The sequence below is a fragment of the Ovis canadensis genome, chromosome 4 (assembly GCF_042477335.2).
Source record: "Ovis canadensis isolate MfBH-ARS-UI-01 breed Bighorn chromosome 4, ARS-UI_OviCan_v2, whole genome shotgun sequence".
Lineage (NCBI taxonomy): Eukaryota > Metazoa > Chordata > Mammalia > Artiodactyla > Bovidae > Ovis > Ovis canadensis.
Genome location: NC_091248.1, coordinates 27545222 through 27565028, shown reverse-complemented (window position 1 = coordinate 27565028; position 19807 = coordinate 27545222). Strand labels below are relative to the sequence as shown.

General features: G+C 39.1%; 1 protein-coding gene across 11 annotated transcripts in view; it reads right to left on the bottom strand.

Annotated features, from left to right (window-relative positions):
* The window catches only part of DYNC1I1 (dynein cytoplasmic 1 intermediate chain 1), a 581233-nt gene that overhangs the window by 300779 nt on the left and 260647 nt on the right, over positions 1 to 19807 (bottom strand). For all 11 annotated transcript variants that reach the window (XM_069587460.1, XM_069587454.1, XM_069587461.1 and 8 more), the window contains 2 exons: positions 18900 to 19014; positions 16079 to 16169 (listed from right to left, as the gene is read on the bottom strand). In XM_069587460.1, coding sequence (XP_069443561.1) covers positions 16079 to 16169; positions 18900 to 19014 — 206 coding nt within the window. The remainder of the gene's footprint in view (positions 1 to 16078; positions 16170 to 18899; positions 19015 to 19807) is intronic.

The window sequence follows — 19807 nt, the reverse complement described above, 5'->3', positions numbered from 1 at the left end:
AACCCCCAGGAGCCAGGGAGACCCCGTGAATATCAAGGGACATGAGAAAGCGAGAAGCCGCCCTTCCTCTGAAACAACTGCTTGATACTGGAAGCTACAGTTGTTTCCATGGAAGGAAACCCAGAGCTAAATATTCATCCACCCCCACACACCCCCTTTTCATGGTTGTTTCATTCTATACTGAAGCACGATTGACTGGAGCATGCAAACTGCTTCGTATGTACCCCAGAGCCAGGGAGCAGCAAGCATTCCCCAGGCAGTGATGGTGACCAACTGCAAGGGTTCAAATGGGCCAGAGTAGAAGCATCTCGGGAGGCTGGGCCAGGCAGAGCATGAGTGCAGAGCCTGGAGAATAACTGGCTTCCTTGGGTCAGTGACTGCTATTACAGTGCATTAGATTTCGAGGCTCATGGGTATTTTGGTGTTTCTTATGTATTACACCAAGATGGTCACCAATGGCAATATCATTTATCTCGAAAGATGCCAGGGATGTCTTAACGTCTTCTAAGTACTTCACAAGAGCTAGCACAAAGTATCAATGGTTACCAAGGTTACCAACAGTTATCAACTTCCCTTGTTAGTTCTCCACCACATAAAAGGAGCTCTTCCATGAACAGAGTGCACACAGGGCCCTTTCTTGGGTAGGCCCTTTAAATTTCCCACGTGGTATATAGTTAACAGGTGAGTGAGGCTTAAGTACATAGGAGGCAGCCAATGGACAGTAGGGACTTTGGGGTCAGGCACCTGAGATTCAAATCTTGCCTCTGTGACTTACTAGCTCTGTGACAGTGGGCATGCTGCTTCCGTTCTCAACCCCTGCACCCTCGTGCTTACTCTGAGAGTAGTTCATGGACCAGGAGCATCAGCATCTCAGGGAACTTGCTGGAAATGCCAAGCCTCAGATCTCACCCAGACTTGTTGACTCTGGACTACAGTTTAATAAGGCCCCAGGTCATCCGGGGGCGTTTTGAAGTTTAAGAAGCCCACTCAGTTTCCTTGTCCATAAGGATTTACCATGGCTTATGCAACAATTCATGACCTGGCCTGCAGCTCTCTTCCCAATCCACCTCGAAGGGAGGGCCTCTCCCTTACTGTGTCCTCCTTGATGTTTTTTCTCCAAAGAGCCACATGGCTCATGCTTTTGCTTTGTTTCTGTCTCAGTTCAAATGTCCCCTGACCAGAGAGGCTTTCCTTCTCTCACCACCTCCCGCAAGCAGCACTTCCTCGTCACTCTTCATCCCGTTCTCTTATCCTGCTTTACTTTTTCCATAAGGTATCTTTACCTGCGGCTTTATTATACATCAGTGTATTTATGACTGTTTGCTGTGTAACTCTGGAATTAAGTCTCAAAATAGCAGGAAGAGCTACATCCCTAAATTATACGAATATGCCTAGGCCCATGCCTGGCATGCACGTGTATTTTCCCTGATTTTTTAATTGCAGGATAATTGCTTTATAACGTTGTATTGGCATACAACAATGCAAATACAGCTGCCATACAACAATGCAAATCAGTTATAACTCTCTCTATATATCCCCTCCCTCTGGAGCCTCTCTCCTGCCCTGCAACCCCATGCTACCCCTCCAGGTCATCACAGAGAGCCAGGCTGGGCTCCTTCTGTTATATAGCAGCTTCGCTTTAGCTGCCTATTTCACATATGGTAGTGTATATATATATATATATATATATATGTCAGTGCTCCTTTCTCAATTTGTCCCACAATGCATGCTTGTATAATAAAACAATAGTTGAACAGATGGATGGATGGATTGTTTCTCTCTGGTTTTCTATAGGGATTGCATGCAATTACACCTATACAGCACAAAGTATTTGATCAACAGTAGCTGTTTTTACTAGGCCACATTTACTGTGAAAGTGAAATAGCTACTGTATCTACTATCAATGTTTCTTTGACACAATGCACGACCTATATAATGGAACCCACCTAAGCACCTCCTGCAGAGGTATCAGAACGCAGTTTCTAAGCTCCTCTGGTAAGTTCCGGTTATGCTCTTGTCCTCTGACCAAAATGCACTGAAAGATGACAACTAAAGTCTGGTGAGAACACTACTTGGTCCCTGTTTCTGGGACCAATGCTGCTCAAAGTTTACTGTCTGAGCCACCAAGGAGGCCCAGTGTTTCTCAAACTTTAATGCACAGACACCTGGGAATATTGTTTAAAATGCCCATCCTGATTTAGTAGGTCTGGGGTGGCTTGAGATTCTGCATTTCTAACAGCTCCTAGCGGGGTCGATGCTGCTGGGCTGTGGACCACACTTCGAGTAGTAAGGTCTGGACTTAGATCAGTGGTTTTCAAACTCTGACATGGATCAGAATGACTGGGAGGGACTGTTAAGATACACGTGCTGATCCTCAAGCCCAGAAATTCTGATTTGAGTAGTTCTGGGGTGGGGCTGAGAATCTGTATTTCTAAGTTCCCAGGGAATGCTCACAGCTGATCCTAGAACCACCTTTAGAGAATAGCTAGGCTAGACTATTGCTTCCACTAGTTGGCAGGCAGAAAGCATCACTGATTCTCAAATACATCAGCATCTAAACAAGTGATTCACACACGCTGGCCTAAGGCCCAGGCCACTTTTAAACCAATGAAATCAGAATGTTTGGGGTGGGACCCAGGCATCCAGATTTTTTTGAAACTCTCTCATGTGCAGCCGGGGTGAAAACTGCTGCTGTGCACTCTTTCTCTGCCCAAGGAAAGCAGCTCTTCCTGGCTCTGGACACTGGTTCCATCACTTCCTTTCAAATGATGGAAGTGACCGAATCCATTACAGTGATTCACCCTTGCTGCTCATGTATCTCTGGAGTCCAAACCTTTTATCTTTATGGATACTTCCTTGATTACAGACAGAGGAGTAGCCTCTGGCTCTGGCTGACTGTGAGAAGCATTCCCTCATAAGGGCTGGGATCAGCTCCTCTGTGCTCAGGTTTCTGATGGGACAATTTGGGAGCCTTTTTCACTCTTCTCAGGCAAGGGAAGAATGTGACAGCTCCCAGGCGGTCACAGCTGTTCTATTATTTACCTACAACTCACCTGAACACGCTGCACCCTTAAAGTAAGACTACTAGACCTGGTAAGTTATATTTTAGACGCCAAGTCACCAATCTGTCACAGGGACAGCAAATGCCAGGCTGACCAATTAATTATACAAGCCTGAAGAAGTCTTCTCCCTTGAAGACTGACTTCCTGGAGGTCAGACTTTAGCAGTGTCTTTAGAATTAGAACAAGTGAAGATGAATTTTTAACTATTAAAGCCCATCATGTCCACATTTTATAACAGGACTAGACCACCACTCACTGCTGCCAGAGCCTCCACTTTCCCTAATTTCTTGGGACGACCAATAGAACCCATTTTGCTGCATGTAATCTTTAATTCTGTCAATTAGATTTTGTCTATTGTTCCTGGCTGGGAAACCATCTTAGTTTTGTTTACTCATTTTTAAGAGCTGTATTTGTCTGCTCTGATCAACTGTAGGTTGATTTCTTAGGCTAACTCTCTGAGGATCCACAGGAGGATTTTTTTCATGAGGAAGCTGCTACTTGCACAGATATTGAATAACCTAGTGATTTCTAACCTAATGTGGCAACATCGTGGCTCCATGGCCCTATGGTTGGACTGGCAGTTCTGGACAGACTCTAAGGTCACATTTCCCAACTTGTTTCAAACTTCTAGATATAGAATCTTCCCACACCACGGTGAATAATCACTCACTTATTGGATACTAAACATGTTGAACAGTGTAGCCTCTGGTATCTCATCTAAAAAGGCCTACCAGATAACAGTTAATAATCTGCAGAACAATCTGTTTTTCAATATTTCTTATAAAGAAAAAGAATATGACAAAGAAAAAGAATATTCAAACTAGCAGTGAACCCATTAAGAGACAAACAGAAGTTTATATCACACCCTTTTACTATTCAGCTGGCTACAAAAGTCTCTCTTCATTGGCCCAATCTTACTCGCTCAGTTTATTAGATAGAAGGAAGTAAAAATTCAAACAAAGCAAAGCAATCCCTGGCCCTCCACGGAAAGCATAACTTAGGGGTAAGAGACATGATGTCTGTGCTGTGTAACCACACTCCCTGATGAGCAGTTAATTCCTTCCTGTTCGGAGCATGTTGGTAGTTTTCAGTCTTCTTCCCATTTGCTTAGACTCCAGAGTAGACAGTCTTAATATTTTTCCCTTAAAGAGCATCTTTGCTCTTACCTTTTCTTCGTTTGTTTGTTTGTTTTGGTTTTAAGAGAGAGATGTCTGATAAATACCTGGAAGGCAGTCGTTAAGAACTATCATTTGCCATTTTGATTCCACTTGTTTGACTCAGTATGAACAGAATGCTAGATTTCTAATTTTAAAAAAATAGATATGCAACAAGCAACAAGGATTTACTGTATAGCATAGGGAACTAGAGTCACTATCTTGTAATAACCTATATTGGAAAATAATTTCAAAGATAATATATGTGTATATGTATAACTGAATCACAAAAAGAAGAATTTTATTTTTTGAAATTTAGTAATATTTATCTTTTGGCCACTTTTTCTAAATGTCCTATGGACATCTAATAACAACATATGAAATACAAAGTTTTAAATATATTTGCGTAGGCTATAAGAGTAATATAATAGAAATCTATCATATATAAATTTTTAATAACATCATTTAAAATGCTCCTATTCTTATTTTTCTGCACAGAAAAATGTTACTATGTCTCACTGTGATTATATACTATTTTCTTTTCCCTTATATTTCTTCTGATTTTGCTTTCTGTATCTTTGTTTCTTTATTGTTAGGTGCCTAATGGTTTATGATATCTATCTTCTTAGCGAATTGTACCTTTTATCATTAAAAATACTCATCTTTGTTTCATTTAGAAATAAATTAATTTAATTTAAAAAAGAAAATCGAACAAAAACAATTTTTTAAAAGAACCATCATTTGCAATGCTAACATTCAATGTGGCTGAGGCACTCTCATCTACTGCTGGTGCCCTTTCAAACTAGCACAGTTCTTTGGGAAAGCAACATGCCAGCATGGAGCAAGAATCACAAACACAGAATTACTCTGGAACTCGTTTCACTCCCAGGAACTCACCCTATGGAAATAAAACAGCACAAGTGGTAAATAACAAAAATGATGATGATGAAGATGCTGACCACTAACCCATCAAATCCCATGGCTTATTCTTGTTTCTCATACTTGATCGCTATGATTCTGGTGACTATTGGCTCCTCCATAAGCATGTTATTTCTTTTAGTGTTCCTGCCCCTAAAAACCACGTCTTTTTCACTTCTTGTTATACCTCTGGAAGGATCCTTATTCTTTCCATCCCCATAAAGACAGACATTCCCCAACCAGAGTAATTTCTTCTCCCCTCACCTCTATAGCTACCGATGGTCTCCAAGATGCCCACATATCTTCTGCAAAAGATAACCCTAAAGTCCTCATCACCCTTGAACTCAAAGTTCCTCCTTTTCACATGCTTTTTGGACATATCCATCCATAACACCAAAAGCATTTAACCTTTTCTTGTCTCGTCAGGCTCTTCTTTCCTTCTCCAGCACCACAATCCTCGTTCACATTTTCTGTCCTTTTTATCTGATCAGTGGCTCCCCCAAACACATCCTCAAATCTTGAAAGTGTTACAAAAATGCAGTGGTCCAGACCTCAACTCAGATCTATGCCTTAGGTATCTGTATATTTAGTAAGTTGCCAGGTAAATTCAATATTTTCCTGGCTTCAAATATGGGACTAGGAAGCTCAAATACCTCCAAGGCCATACCTGCCTCCCAGACTCTGATGTATTTTCATACTGTCTCCTTCACACACATTCTATCCCCACATGTCTCCTCTCTCCCACATCTCCCTCGATATTATCTGAATGCCCTTTCTCCCATCTCTACTTGTCCAAAGCATAGCCACTATGTGAGACCCAACTCAAATGCCTTATTCTCTAAAAATATTTGTCCTCAATCACCTCTTTCACAAATAGCTTATCTCTCTATGGGACTGCGCTTCTTATCTCACAGTTCTCTTTGCCAACCTGCAATCCACTTGACCTCAATAGTAGCCTGGCATCAAGCTTTAAAACCAAGTACAGATGGTCTGAAGGATATAAGGAGCACTGTTACCAAGCCCAGGGGCCTCAGCATCAAGACAAACACACTGTTAGTCCCATCTGCCTTTCTGCCCTGAGCCCAGTAACTGGTTTCTGCCTTGTTTCTGCTAGGAAATCCTCGCTTTGTATCTGAGTGCTCTAACCACTGCCAACAGCTCCCCTTGAGCAAAGGCCACTTCTGGAAACTAGCCCAGCAACCTTGAACTACCCAGCTTTTACCTGGGTCCTCATCTCTTCACTTACCCCGCACCCATCCCATTCAGGTTTCTGCAAACTGTGCACGTGCATAAGTGTGTATGCACACGCACACACATACACACACACCCACACACCCCTACCTCAATAAATAAATTTACCAAGTACCTAATATCAAGACTCTAGGTAATGAATCAAAAGCACTTGTCCCACAAGAATATACAAATTAACTGCATCTGGGAATAATGCTTTATATCATTGCTCACCTCTATGAGTACAAATATTTGAGAGCCGTAACTACATAGAAACATAGCCTCAGACGGCTTCAAATTAAATATGTCATTTACTGGAAGCGGGATCTTTAGAAGAGAGAAGAATTCCTTCATTATATTCCTCGCAGGTCTAGCATTTATTGTGTTGCATGATATATTCTTAACTGTTTACTGAATGAATGTGATGAACAAATGAACAAATGAATGGTCTTTACTTGCATTTTCTGCGGATGGGTATTAAGTATGAGGGTAAGTCGGTTCCCTAAGAAACAGTTTTTACTTTCTTTATGTAAAAAAAATGAGAGCATACATCAGGGCATGTCTGCCTGTTTCCTTCATGTCTGCAAGCCACTTCTAAAGAACTCAGTCTATGTGGCATGATGCCATCACAGGGTTCCAGAAGAATTTTCAGACTCACTTCCTTACTGAAGAAGGAAAGCTTATCTTGAAAAGGCTGACCTCAATGTATGAATGGATAGAAAAGTTGTGGTGTGCACACACATACATATAATTAAATATTATTCAACCATAAAAAATGAGGAAATCCTACTGTTTGTGACAACATGAATGGACCTTGAAGACATTATGGTAAGTGAAATAAATTAGAAAAAGACAAAATTATGTAATCTCAATGACATGTAGAATCCAAAACAAACAAATTCATAGAAAAAGAGATCAGACTTGTCGTTACTAGAGGCAAAGGGTAGGGATGGGGAAATTGGATGAAGGTGGTCAAAAGGTGCAAACTTCAGGTTGCAAGATAAGTAAGTACTAGGACTGTAATATACAACATGATAACTAAAGCTGACACTGTTGTATAATATATGGGAAAGTTGCTAAGAAAGTAAATCTGAGAGTTCTCATTGCAAGGAGAAAATGTTTTTTCTTTTATTCATTCTGAGCTCATCAACTTATATTAGTCCCTGAAGCAACCACATTGGAGCCCAACTTTTTAACCTTCTTCTTTTCTCTCTAGGGTAGAAAGATTGCGCAAGGGCAGGGTACTCTGAGTCCCAGAGTTTTTCTGGACTCTTGCTTCACATGTCTTCTATGTCAAACAAATCACTAGTCACTAAACTGATAAAGAAAAGTTTGGACCAATGTGAGCACAGTGCCCAACAGAAAATCTCCAGTCAGTGTCATCCCCAAACTGTTTCTCTAAGTGCCATTTCCAAAAGGAATACATTGAATAACAAAGACATTTAAATATCCATCATATCACTCAGCCTGTCAAAATCATTAATGTGATGTCAATTAATTAAGAATGACATTTAAATAATGAGTTAATGTTTTGCTTTCCAGCCTCAATGATTTCCTTACTTTGGACTGGCAGTGATGATGATAAAGATTTCCTGATGTCAGAAATAAAACTGGAACAGTGTACCACACACTTATACCAAGCCTCGTTCTTAATTTACTGTGTGAGAATCTTCCCTCCATTGGCCAACAGCGAAGCCCTAACAAGGAGCTCTGACACAGGCCACTCTGAGTCACACAGGAAGTCTATCTGCGCAGGATTCAAAGAGAAATGCAAGACTTCCCATCAGAAAAAACGGATGTGTTTTCCCCAAATCTTCCATAAAGGACCTGCTATCAAGTAGGTTCTCTCTCTGGAAGAAAGCTCAGCAACTCTGCTAAAAATAGATGCTTACCCTGTTACTATAACCATATGGTTATATACAGAACTCTCTGCCTGACAAGATAGCAACAATTTTTAACTAGTCAGTCCATGTGCTACATAAAGAAAAAAAATCCTATAGTACACAATTTATTTTAATTTGCAAAGACTGACTTTTAAATAGCCTCGAATCAGAGATTTTCAGTCTCCCTGAAGTCCAATTAGCTGGTAGCAAGCATCCTGCCAACTCCTCTTTACATAAAGATAATTTAATGAATTTTGTACATACAAAATCGTAATAGTCTTACTAAATTCTCCCCTAGGTTTTGCATTATTGAATTGTACTTTTTCACCTTTACCAAAACCTCCTTAACGTCTTGCCTTTAGCCTCTGAGTTATCAGAGCACCTTAAAAGATGGGGATGGTTTCACCAAAAAGAGGTAAAAATCCGTTGAGGTTCATAGAGTGCCAGAGAATCCAATGGAGTCCAAGTGTGGATGAAGTTGAAAGTCCTGAGGATTTTGTGTTGGGCATTAAGCTCACGGAGCCCCTGAACACACTTTCCTCTCCTCAAATCACAAGAAAAAAGTGGTGACTGGGTGCAGCCTGTACAAGTTGACCATGAATAAATTCTTCTAATTGCCTTATTCGTGAGTTCACTAGGTAATACGTTGATCAGGGAAAGGCAGGGTTTATTAAATATCTGAATTTTACCCAAAGCATTTTCTCAATATAAAACAATATGAACTATATGGAAGCCTACCGTTGAAATTGAATAGCAGAGTATCTGCAGACACCTGTTTCAGTTCTTTTTTTAAATTTCACTTTATTTTACTTTACAATACTGTATTGTTTCAGTTCTGGTCTGGTATGCACATGAAGCTAGAAGCCCCAAAGAGCCCTAATCCACTCACTCCATACTTCTGTTCTCCTGTTAAGGGTTTCGGAAGACACTTCTGTTTCTGCTGCATCTAAGGTCCCCTTGGGAGAGGCTTCACCTCTCTACAGAAAATCAAGGACATAAGGGTTTTAGCTGATAGGTATTGACAGCTGGGAAGGAAGGCAATTTTAATATAATGGGAGTATGTTGGGAGCAACTGGGGAAATCTGAAGATGGTATATATGGTAGAGAAGTTGAAAATGTACTGAAATGGAAAAATGGAAATACTTGAATAGAAAAGCAAGTTTTTCAGTTGGTACAATATGACATCATTTATGATATATATGATGACATACATCTTGTGTGAAAGAATATACACCAAGGTATTAAGAATGCTAATGCATATTCTTCGTAGGAACATAGTTTGTTCTACTTTTGCTCATTTATCTTTTCTAATTGTATAAAATGAACTGATATTATTTCTATAATAATAAGAGGTTATTAAAAATAAATGGGGGGTGCTTGAGTGTCCTTGACTGACTGGAAGGTAGAACTTAGTGATGATATTAAGGCCATAGATGGTCCAAAGGGAAGACAGAAATCAGTCGAATTACTGTATCCATCCACCCAAGCCACTTGTCACAAAATTCAAACATCAGTCATCTTCTATCTTGTTAAGGAGGTTATGTAGTAAGAGATTGCATAATATGTTATCATATTGAGACATATTTTATCTTTGAAATCATTTTGAAAGTATTCCTTTTAAATCAAGTTTTGGACAGTGTGTAGCCTATGCCCTGGTGTACAGTAAACTTTATGATGTCGATACTTTCCTAGCTTCTACAAGCCAACGCGTTCTCTAATTTAGCTTTGTCACTGGGAAGCCTAAGGAGTCTCAGCCAAACATGAGAACATCCCTAAAGCAAAGTCCCTTATAAGCCATCCGTGTACATGAGAATAAATGTGGGCTGAATTATTATCACTTCAATAGATTCATTTCTGGTCAAATATCTGAAGGTTAGGAATTGTTAGGGTAAATCAAACAGCGATATTAGATTGGTGCAAAAGTAATTGCGGTTTTGCATTGCTGAACTTTGCCATTTGATACTGGAATACATCTTTTAATAAATATGGTTATGTTATATATCACTTCAATGAGCATTTCTTGCCTTATTTTTTTGCTAATGACTTATTACCTACTGTGTATTTTACATTTATTTTAGACTTACAGAAATTGTGTTAAACAAAAAGCAAATTTGAGCGATGTTTTTATTTGAGTTCAAAATGGGTCATAAAGCGGCAGACACAACTCGCAACGGCAACACATTCAGCCTGGGAACTACTAATGAACGTACAGTGCAGTGGTGGTTCAAGAAGTCTGGCAAAGCAGAAGACAGCCTTGAAGATGAAGAGCGTAGTGGATGGCCACTGGGAGCTGACAGTGACCGACTGAGAGCCATCACCAAAGGTGATCCTCTTGAGCCACATGAGAAGCGGCCAAAGAACTCCACACCGACCATTATACGGTCATTAGGCATTTGAAGCAAATGGGAAAGGTGAAAAGCTGGATAAGTGGGTGCCTCATGAGCTGACCGAGAACCAAAAAACCGTCGTTTTAAAGTGCTGTGTTCTCTTATTCTATACAACAATGAAGCATTTCTTAATCAGACTGTGACGTGTGATGAAAAGCAGATTTTATAATCGCAGATGTCCCACTCAGTGGTTGGACCAAGAAGAAGCTCCAAAGCACTTCTGAAAACCAAACTTGGACCAAAACAAGGTCACGGTCATGGTTTGGTGGTCTGCTGCCCACCACTACAGCTTTCTGAATCCCAGCGAAACCGTTATATCTGAGAAGTATGCTCAGCAAATCAATGAGATGCACCGAAAACTGCAATGCCTGCAGCTGGTACTGGTCAATAAAAAGGGCCCAATTTTTCTCTGTGACAATGCCTGACCACACATGGCACAACCAGTTTCAGAAGTTGAATGAATGGGGCTACGAAGCTTTGCCTCGTCCATCACATTCACCTGACCTCTCGCCAACCCACAACCACTGCTTCAAGCATCTCAAACACCGTTTGCAGGCAAAATGCTTCCATGGCAATCCCACTGCTGGGCACACACACCAAGGAAACCAGAACTGAAAGAGACACGTGTACCCCAGTGTTCATCGCAGCACTGTTTATAATAGCCAGGACACGGAAGCAACCTAGATGTCCATCAGCAGACGAATGGATAAGAAAGCTGTAGTACATATACACAATGGAGTATTACTCAGCCGTTAAAAAGAATTCATTTGAATCAGTTCTGATGAGGTGGATGAAACTTGAGCCGATTATACAGAGTGAAATAAGCCAGAAAGAAAAACACCAATACAGTATACTAACACATATATATGGAATTTAGAAAGATGGTAACGATAACCCTGTATGAGAGATAGGAAAAGAGACACAGATGTATAGAACAGTCTTTTGGACTCTGAGGGAGAGGGAGAGGGTGGGATGATTTGGGAGAATGGCATTGAAACATGTATAATATATAAGAAACGAATCGCCAGTCTAGGTTCGATGCAGGATACAGGATGCTTGGGGCTGGTGCACTGGGATGACCCAGAGGGATGGTATGGGGAGTTGGGGGGTGGGGTTCAGGATTGGGAACACGTGTACACCCATGGTGGATTCATGTTGTTGTATGGCAAAACCAATACAGTACTGTAAAGTAAAATAAAATAAAATCTGAAACAAAAAGGAAAAGAAAATGCTTCTACAACAAGCAGGAGGCAGAAAATGCTTTCCAAGAGTTCCATGAATCCTGAAGCATGGGTTTTTATGCTACAGGAATAAACAAACATTTCTCATTGGCAAAAAGGTATTGATTGTAATGGTTCCTATTTTGATTAATAAAAATGTGTTTGAGCCTAGTTCTAATGATTTAAAATTCATTGTCTGAAACCACAATTACTTCTCCATCAACCTAATAGATAAAACTCACATATTCTTAATTCATGTCAGACTCCTTTCCTGGTGCTTTACAGATACTAATTTGTTTAATCATGATTACTTTATGGAGTAGATTGTGTATCACATAGCAACTGCTGTTAGAGATGATGTAGGGCTGAGGAAACTTGTATCGACCTGCCCAGGTTCAAAACTAGCATTGCAGCTATGCCCTGTGTGAACCTGAGAAAATTTCTTCTTCTCTCTGTGCCTCCATGCCCTGTAAAAAGTAGGGTGATACTTGATTCTTTCAATAAATGCTTAACACCTATTATATGGACACAACCACAAATATGACTTACTCCATTCTCACAAGGAACCTATCACTTCCTGAGGAAGAGAAACATGTATTCAACCAAACATAAATCATTCTTTAAGAGCTACAAAATGCTAATGCTTCACTCTCATGTATCAAAGATGTAAGCTCTTGCTTTGAAATTAATATTCTTTATCATATTGAGAAAAACATTTATATTCCTAGTTTACTAAGTTTTAAAATATGAGACTAGATGTTTACATTTCGCAAGTACCATTTCCGTATACACTGCAATATTTACTTTTCCCTCTTTGACCTTTTTATATGCTGAATAAAGGTAACATTTTTCTATACTAAAATATCCTTGAATTTTTGAATCCAACACAATTAAGCATAACATTGTATCCTTTTAATATTGTATTGGATTCCAGCTACAAATAACATATTTAGGATTTTTTTCATCTACATTTATATGTAAAACTAGTCTTTCAAATTTTTTATTAATAGGTTAATTTTTTGAAACCCAAGAGCTTGTTCTTTGTTTAGTATGTTTAAACAAGCAATGATTAATTGACTCTACCAAAACTAATTATGAGAAAGAGAAAAGTACCACAAATGTAAATTGTAATGAGAAGCAGGCTGTAACTACAGAAGCAGAAATTGGAACACAAATTATGATACTATAAGTTTAAAAATTAAATCACACTAGTATAATTGAAAAAATGTTAAATATATCTACACTCTATTCACTCAGTTTAGAAAATTTACTTAACTGCTCCTAAAAATCAATAAAAGAAATTTTTGTTATACTTCATATGTTTAAAGCACCATTTAAACTTTTCTTTATAATAGGGCATATTAAGTATGCCAATTTCCAAATTAACCACTTACAGGGGTTATATGAGAAATGTTTGCTAATTCTGGCTCTGCAAAGCAAACTGTAGTTTTGGTTTGAAGGTCTGGCAAATGAAAGAATTTATGTGCACCTTTAGGCAGGACCAGATGTGTTGCTTTGATTCCTAAGTTATCTTCTGCAAGATTTTCCACTTTTCAAAAAGTCCAAATTCTACACAAGTATGCAAATTTATGGCTATAGCGTTATATTCTTAGGAATTACCAAGTGCTTTTCTCAGTCTTGTGTTTTATGAAGTGTTAGAGTTAACAGTAACTGCTTTCAAAGATGTTTCTTCTACAGAAAAAGACATTCCAAGTAGAATTTTAAAAACTGAAATATAACATTCTTCTGAAATTTTACTCGCATATATACTTTATGGATACAAAAACATAAATTTGCATGGAATGTGCCTAAGTTCAAACCAAGGGCACAGTTTACCAAGCTATTCCTAATGCCTTCTCAAGCCAACTCTGTGCTCAGTTCTTCTGAAAAATCATTTCCTCAAAGCCAGTTTCTTTGCATCCCTATGAAACCTGCACTTAGCAAGGGATATACTCATTGACTTCCAGTTGCCTGCTCTTGCCAGAATGTTTCTATAAAGAACTGAAGCTAGTCGGAGTTTGTGTGAGGTGGGAGTAGATAGCACCTCTTCCAAAGTCGTTAAGTTAAAAAAATCATGTAAGAAGGGGAAAGGAATGACGTTCCCTCCAACAGAATAACTGCTGCTGTCCCCAGAGCGCTAACAGCATCAGTCAACTTTCTCTAGAAGTTTTCAAAAGGGCTAATCAACTATGAAGTTGGTAATAGTATTTAACACTGCCAATGGAACGCCTCGACACTACACATCACTGACACAATACCATCGCTGTGCAGAAACAGGCAAATATATTAACTTAATGACAGGTCAATGGACCCCCCTGAGGAATGTGATTATATTGTGCCAGCTCTTGTATAAATGTTAGATCTTACATGCTGTGTTATTATTATTTTTCCTCCCCCACCCTCAAAGACCTTTTGAAGTGTTCAAAGCGAAAAATGAGGGAAGACGTGTGCTACTCCAAATCACAAAGGCGATTTGCTAACGCAAACCAGCCTGGTGCCCACAAAAGCCTCTATGTTCACTTTTCTCAAATTAAAAGCAGTGTCCAATCTGTTTCAATAGACCCTATGAAAATAAAACCCTCAAGTCTGAAACACATGAACAGACAGGTATTGGTGAAATCATTTTAGTCTTATGTATTGACTTCAGAAAGCTAAAAATCCTACAACACAGGCTAACCCTATTCTCATTTCTGTTTTTCTCTACCAAAATTGCCGAGGCTTTTCTGAAAACAACAGACCATCAGAGGATAATGCTCATGATAAGGTGTTAAGTGAACAGAGAACAATGCAAAATCGTATACCTCTCCTGCAGGAACTCCCTTGTGGCTCAGCTGGTCAAGAATCTACCTGCAATGTGGGAGACCTGGGTTCAATCAATCCCTGGGTTGGGAAGATCCCCTGGAGAAGGGAAAGGCTAGCCACTCCAGTATTCTGGCCTGGAGAATTCCGTAGACTATGTAAATCCATAGGGTTGCAAAGAGTCGGACATGACTGAGCGACTTTCACTTCACTTCCTCCAGGAGCAATACAGTAGCAAGACATACAAACAGGTAGATAAGGATTGAAAGGTACCCTGACAAGACAAAGGCTGATCTGTTAGAATGCTGGGGCTGTGGATGATTGCTTCTTTTATTAAAACTTTATTAAAATGTTTTATGATTATTTCAAAAGTCAGAGAGAGGTCACACATTACCAACTCATGAGCCAAATCTAGCCCAAAACTCCTTTTAACAAAGTCATTAACATTTAATGTCCATGAGACTGTTGCATAAATATTCGCATTCTTAGCTTCTCATGAAAAATTGAAAGGTGTGGAAAAATTGGGTCCATGTTCCCATTTGAGCTCAACCAGCCCAAGAGCTATGAAGAGACCATCTGAGCTTTATAAAGGGAGTGCTAGCTAACAAGCTGCCAAAGGCCCCACTCCCCACTCATCTCTATCGCCTGCCTATGGGCACCCACATGTGGGAATACTGCTGAAGACATCTGGACTGAGAAAGTTTCCATGACCCCATACACATTAATAAGCCTCCTCCTTTCTCTCATCACATTGCTACATTTTGGTTGTTCCCTCAGTGGTCAAATTAGAGAATGTGTATATCAGCCTTGAGAAGTTAGTTACATAATCTTGGAATATACCTAGTGTAATAAAAGTTTGGCAACTGACAAAAATGAAGCAGTTAATCCTGATGATTATAATAATTAATAATGATAATAAAAGCACTTTGGGGGCCGAGCTCTCAAATTTGTCAACTCTACTAAGCAAATAAACAAGATTTTTGAAAAAGTAAATTTAGGGTTAGAATATCTCAGTGTTACACTCACAAAGATTCTCATGGAAACCAAAACCAAGGTAGAATAGTGAGAAGCTAGATATATATTCAATTTGTCTTTGGTCCTTCCCTACTTTCTTTTAAACTGAAGCCAATGGATACGCTTGTGTTTGTCAAATAAGACACGTGGTGTTAAATTAGCCTATTCACGGAAGGGTGACACTTATCACTTCAAGGGTTCAAAGTCAATCCTATGTCACCAAAAATAGCAAGCCACCATAAATGTAAACACAAAAAAATGACTGATATGTAAAGAGGAACGCACAGTTAACAATGTGCAACGGAATGGTGTGGTTTTCCAGACTTTTGGTTTCTTGCTTTTTTGGGAGGGGAGAGGAAGGGAGTTAATACTGACATCCCACCACAGCCTTGATGAAGGGACAATTCTTACCTTGTTAACGGTCCCAGGTCGCCTGAGTCTTGGCTTCCAGCTTCACTGGGAGTGCTCACTGATTTCGAGGAGGGAGACATAGGGGTTGGGACTAAATAATGAAAATAACAGGTATCCCATGTTAAAAAATGCAGCGGCTGCACTGGGGAAGAGCAGTGTCAGATAAATCAAAACAAACGGGCTCAAATTAAAGTGATTGTATGGCCAGGAAAGATTGAGATGGGATAAGGAAAAAAAAAAAAAGGAAAGAAAAGAAAAGGAAAAGAGTCCAGTGAATTTTTCATACTTCGGAAATTAAAATTTGAAATGAATTTAGACAGAATTAACTTAGAGATTCTAAGGCCATGTCCACCTTAACAAAGTAAAATGGAGAATCAAAACAGTTACCTGGATAATTCAAGGCAAATCCCTCTCTAGCATGAACTATCCAGATAATTCTAATCCTCCACTTCATTTTGTTAGTATAGATGTGACCTATTCAAAATAAAACGAGGTGTCTATAAAACTTTAAATGATTATGAAATAAGTGATTCTGAGGACTTTTAGAGGGTCACGGGGAGTCAGACAAGCCTGCTGCATGTCTGCACTTGGAGGCAAGCCTATTGTCTGTGGGGTATACACTGCATTTGCTATGAGAACTGAACGACAGATAGAGAAAAGGGCAAATGTTGAACCCGGTAATTTAAAAATCTCTTTCAAAACAAAGCACGATGCCAGGCCGCTTTATTTTTACACTTAATTAATAGTTTCATCCCCTTGCACTGTTTACTGTGTTTGGGAATTGTGTGCTTTGCATCTGGCAGCTCTAGAAAGCACTGCCGTGTACACGTAAGCAAACCGCCATTCTGAAGACAGGAGAAACAGGTTCACAGAGCAAGGTCAGTGCAGGCTGGAACTCTCAAAAACAGGGTAATAAAAGAAAATAAATCAGAGGAAATGCAAGTGGATTTTTTTCCCCTCTGTCTTTCAGATACAAGCCAAATGTCCTTCAGATAGGAGCTGCACCAAATAGCCAAGGTGGCTCCAGGCCAGATGAGAACGGGATCTCAGTATCGCTCATGCCAGAGACGCCATATGGGCAGCAAGAAACTTCAGTCCATAGTGTAGATTCCCATTTGGTTTCAATCATGTGCAATTTCCTTTTATTTATTTAATAAGGTAAAGGGTTTAACTATGTTGCCCAAATCCTATAACACAATGGCAGATCTGTCAAGAAACTAGGAATTTCACGTGGTTCTACAATTAATTCACTGATTACTCTCTGCAATAAGTCAGAGGGTAAGTCGGAGAGATGGATAAAAGTTGAAAACGGGGTCCACTTTTGCCAGAGCCCTTTGGCAGGGATGACGGGATAGTTCAGAATTTGGTCATGGTTTAGGGATGTTTAAACTGTTTTGCTCTTACGGTTTAATTGCTGGCTTTATGCAGGTTAGGGGAGAACAAATCTTCTACGGTTGTGTTTAACCAGTGTTCACACTGCAGCAGAACTTCAAAGCCTATTTTGAGGCAAAAATATAATTGACAAGGGTCTAACATGTATTACTTGTCAACTAAGGAATAAAAAGGTTTGTCAGCTCCTCACAGAAGACCCATCACTCAAATATCCCGTGGGTTACATCTCCCATACCACAAAGAAACTAACAAAATAATCAATGTCTTTTTGGGGTTTATTATATCATTGTTAGACATATGATTTTACTTACTATTAATACACACTGAGGTTGAGTATAAAATGTTTTTTCATGGTGTTTTAGTTTTGTGTGTATGTACTGAATTATATCCAGAAACACTTAATAATTTATATGATTATTATATTTTGCCCTTTTACTTGCTTGTAGTGATATACACACTTGCCATTTTATTGTTCATGGGATAATTTTTATTGTTAATTTAAGTAATTATGGAAATCAATGAAATTTTATGTTAATATAAAAGCCAATGATGGAATTAAAAGATGAACAATTTATAAAAGGGGATCTGATACTATCTTTGTTTATATGTATTATTTCTGAAGCTTTTTTTTTTTACTATATTGGATATAACGTAGTTTTACAGACACCCTAGGATTACTCTGAAATGTATGGAAAGCAAATGGATAAAGAAAAATAAAGCAACTTATCACATGAGTGATATATAGTGACAGAATAAACATATTATGTACAAGTCACCTTCAACAAAAATAAAAGAAATAGTTCAACATCCAAACCCTGAATAAAATGAGATCATGGATAAGTAACTAGGTATGAATGAGTTGGAGGAAGGGTGCTGCAGTAGAGATGCTGATTAGCAATGAAACCAAGATATACAACAGAGTCAAAGAAATTTAAACATGTTAATTAGCTGCTAATCTGCCACCATTTCAAGTTTTCCTTTAAGTTTCCCACCGAGCATTCTATTTTCATCATAGAATAACTCTGGGCCTGGGGTGGTTATGAAATTCATAACCAGATTCACAGTATTTAGGTTGGCAGAGAGAGGCTGGGATTCAGCAATGAAGTTTTTTTTCCTCCGTCTTGCGATTTCTGGTATTTACCAGTGGTAACTCATTTAACAAGGATAAGAGACTCTAACAGTAATGCAGTGGAGTAGGTCGACTGCAGCATCAGCCAGTAAGCAGCCAATTGCTAACCATTCTACAATCTGTCCTCCTATCTCCTTCCAGCCCCCTCAATTCCAAAAATAAATACACCTGAACCATAAGCCAAAGCATTTCTTAAAACATAAAAACAGGAGATGGAACAGAATAGTAAACTCTGGACATGGTCTATCCTACACAAGTCAAATCTGAGGCTATATTAAAACACAAGGCACTCTAAAGTACCTAGAGGGGGCTCTGGCGAAATCCCGATGCTTTGCAGCAGGGCCTCCGTCTCTCGGCGTTTGCGATCCAGGTCAGAGTCATCTGGAACTGGTTCTTTCTTCTGCTGCATGTCAGCCTACAAAAAGTAGATGCCAGTGAGAAGGTGAATAACCGAGCTAAATGTATGCCTCTGGATGAAACTGAAAGTGGTAAATGCATGGCAGCAGAGACCAGGCAAAAGCCCTAAATAGATATAAACATGTGTATAAAGGGTGAAAAAACATTGAAACATTGTAACTGCTCCATTTAATAACTACTATAAGTACCCAGTACTTTCTCTTCTGGTTGAAGACATTTTCCTGCCTCTATCACATGTTAGGAGAGTTTTTCTCACTTGGTCTCAGAAGAAACCATCAAGACAAAATATTTCTAACTTGGATGTGGATTTAAACAAACAAACAAAAAAAAAACAAATCTGTCTAGTTATTTGGATACCCGTGTCCCTTCTGGGAAGACATATTATCAGTTCTTGATGAGTATGCACTTGTAATATTCATGCCTCACATTTGGGATTATGCAAACAAGGAATTATTAGTGTCTGGCTGTAAGATTAGTTATGAAAATCTGTAACTGTAAAATACATGATTGTATCAGTACTCTAAGTTTACCATGGTTTCAATAAACCAGGCTAAAATTCTTATTAAGGCATGTGAACAATACTTAAGTATTGTTACATAATTCTGATTTTCATGGGCTTTTCTGTTATACATATTAACTCAAAGGAGAAAATTATGCACATGGAAAAATATAAAACAAAAAGTCATTCAGGAGAGATACACTCTTTCCCCAAGTGCTTTCTTGGGGAAGACACACCTTGTATGAGCTTCTGATGCCCAGTTTGTCTTTTTGAAATGAGGAAAACAGAATGC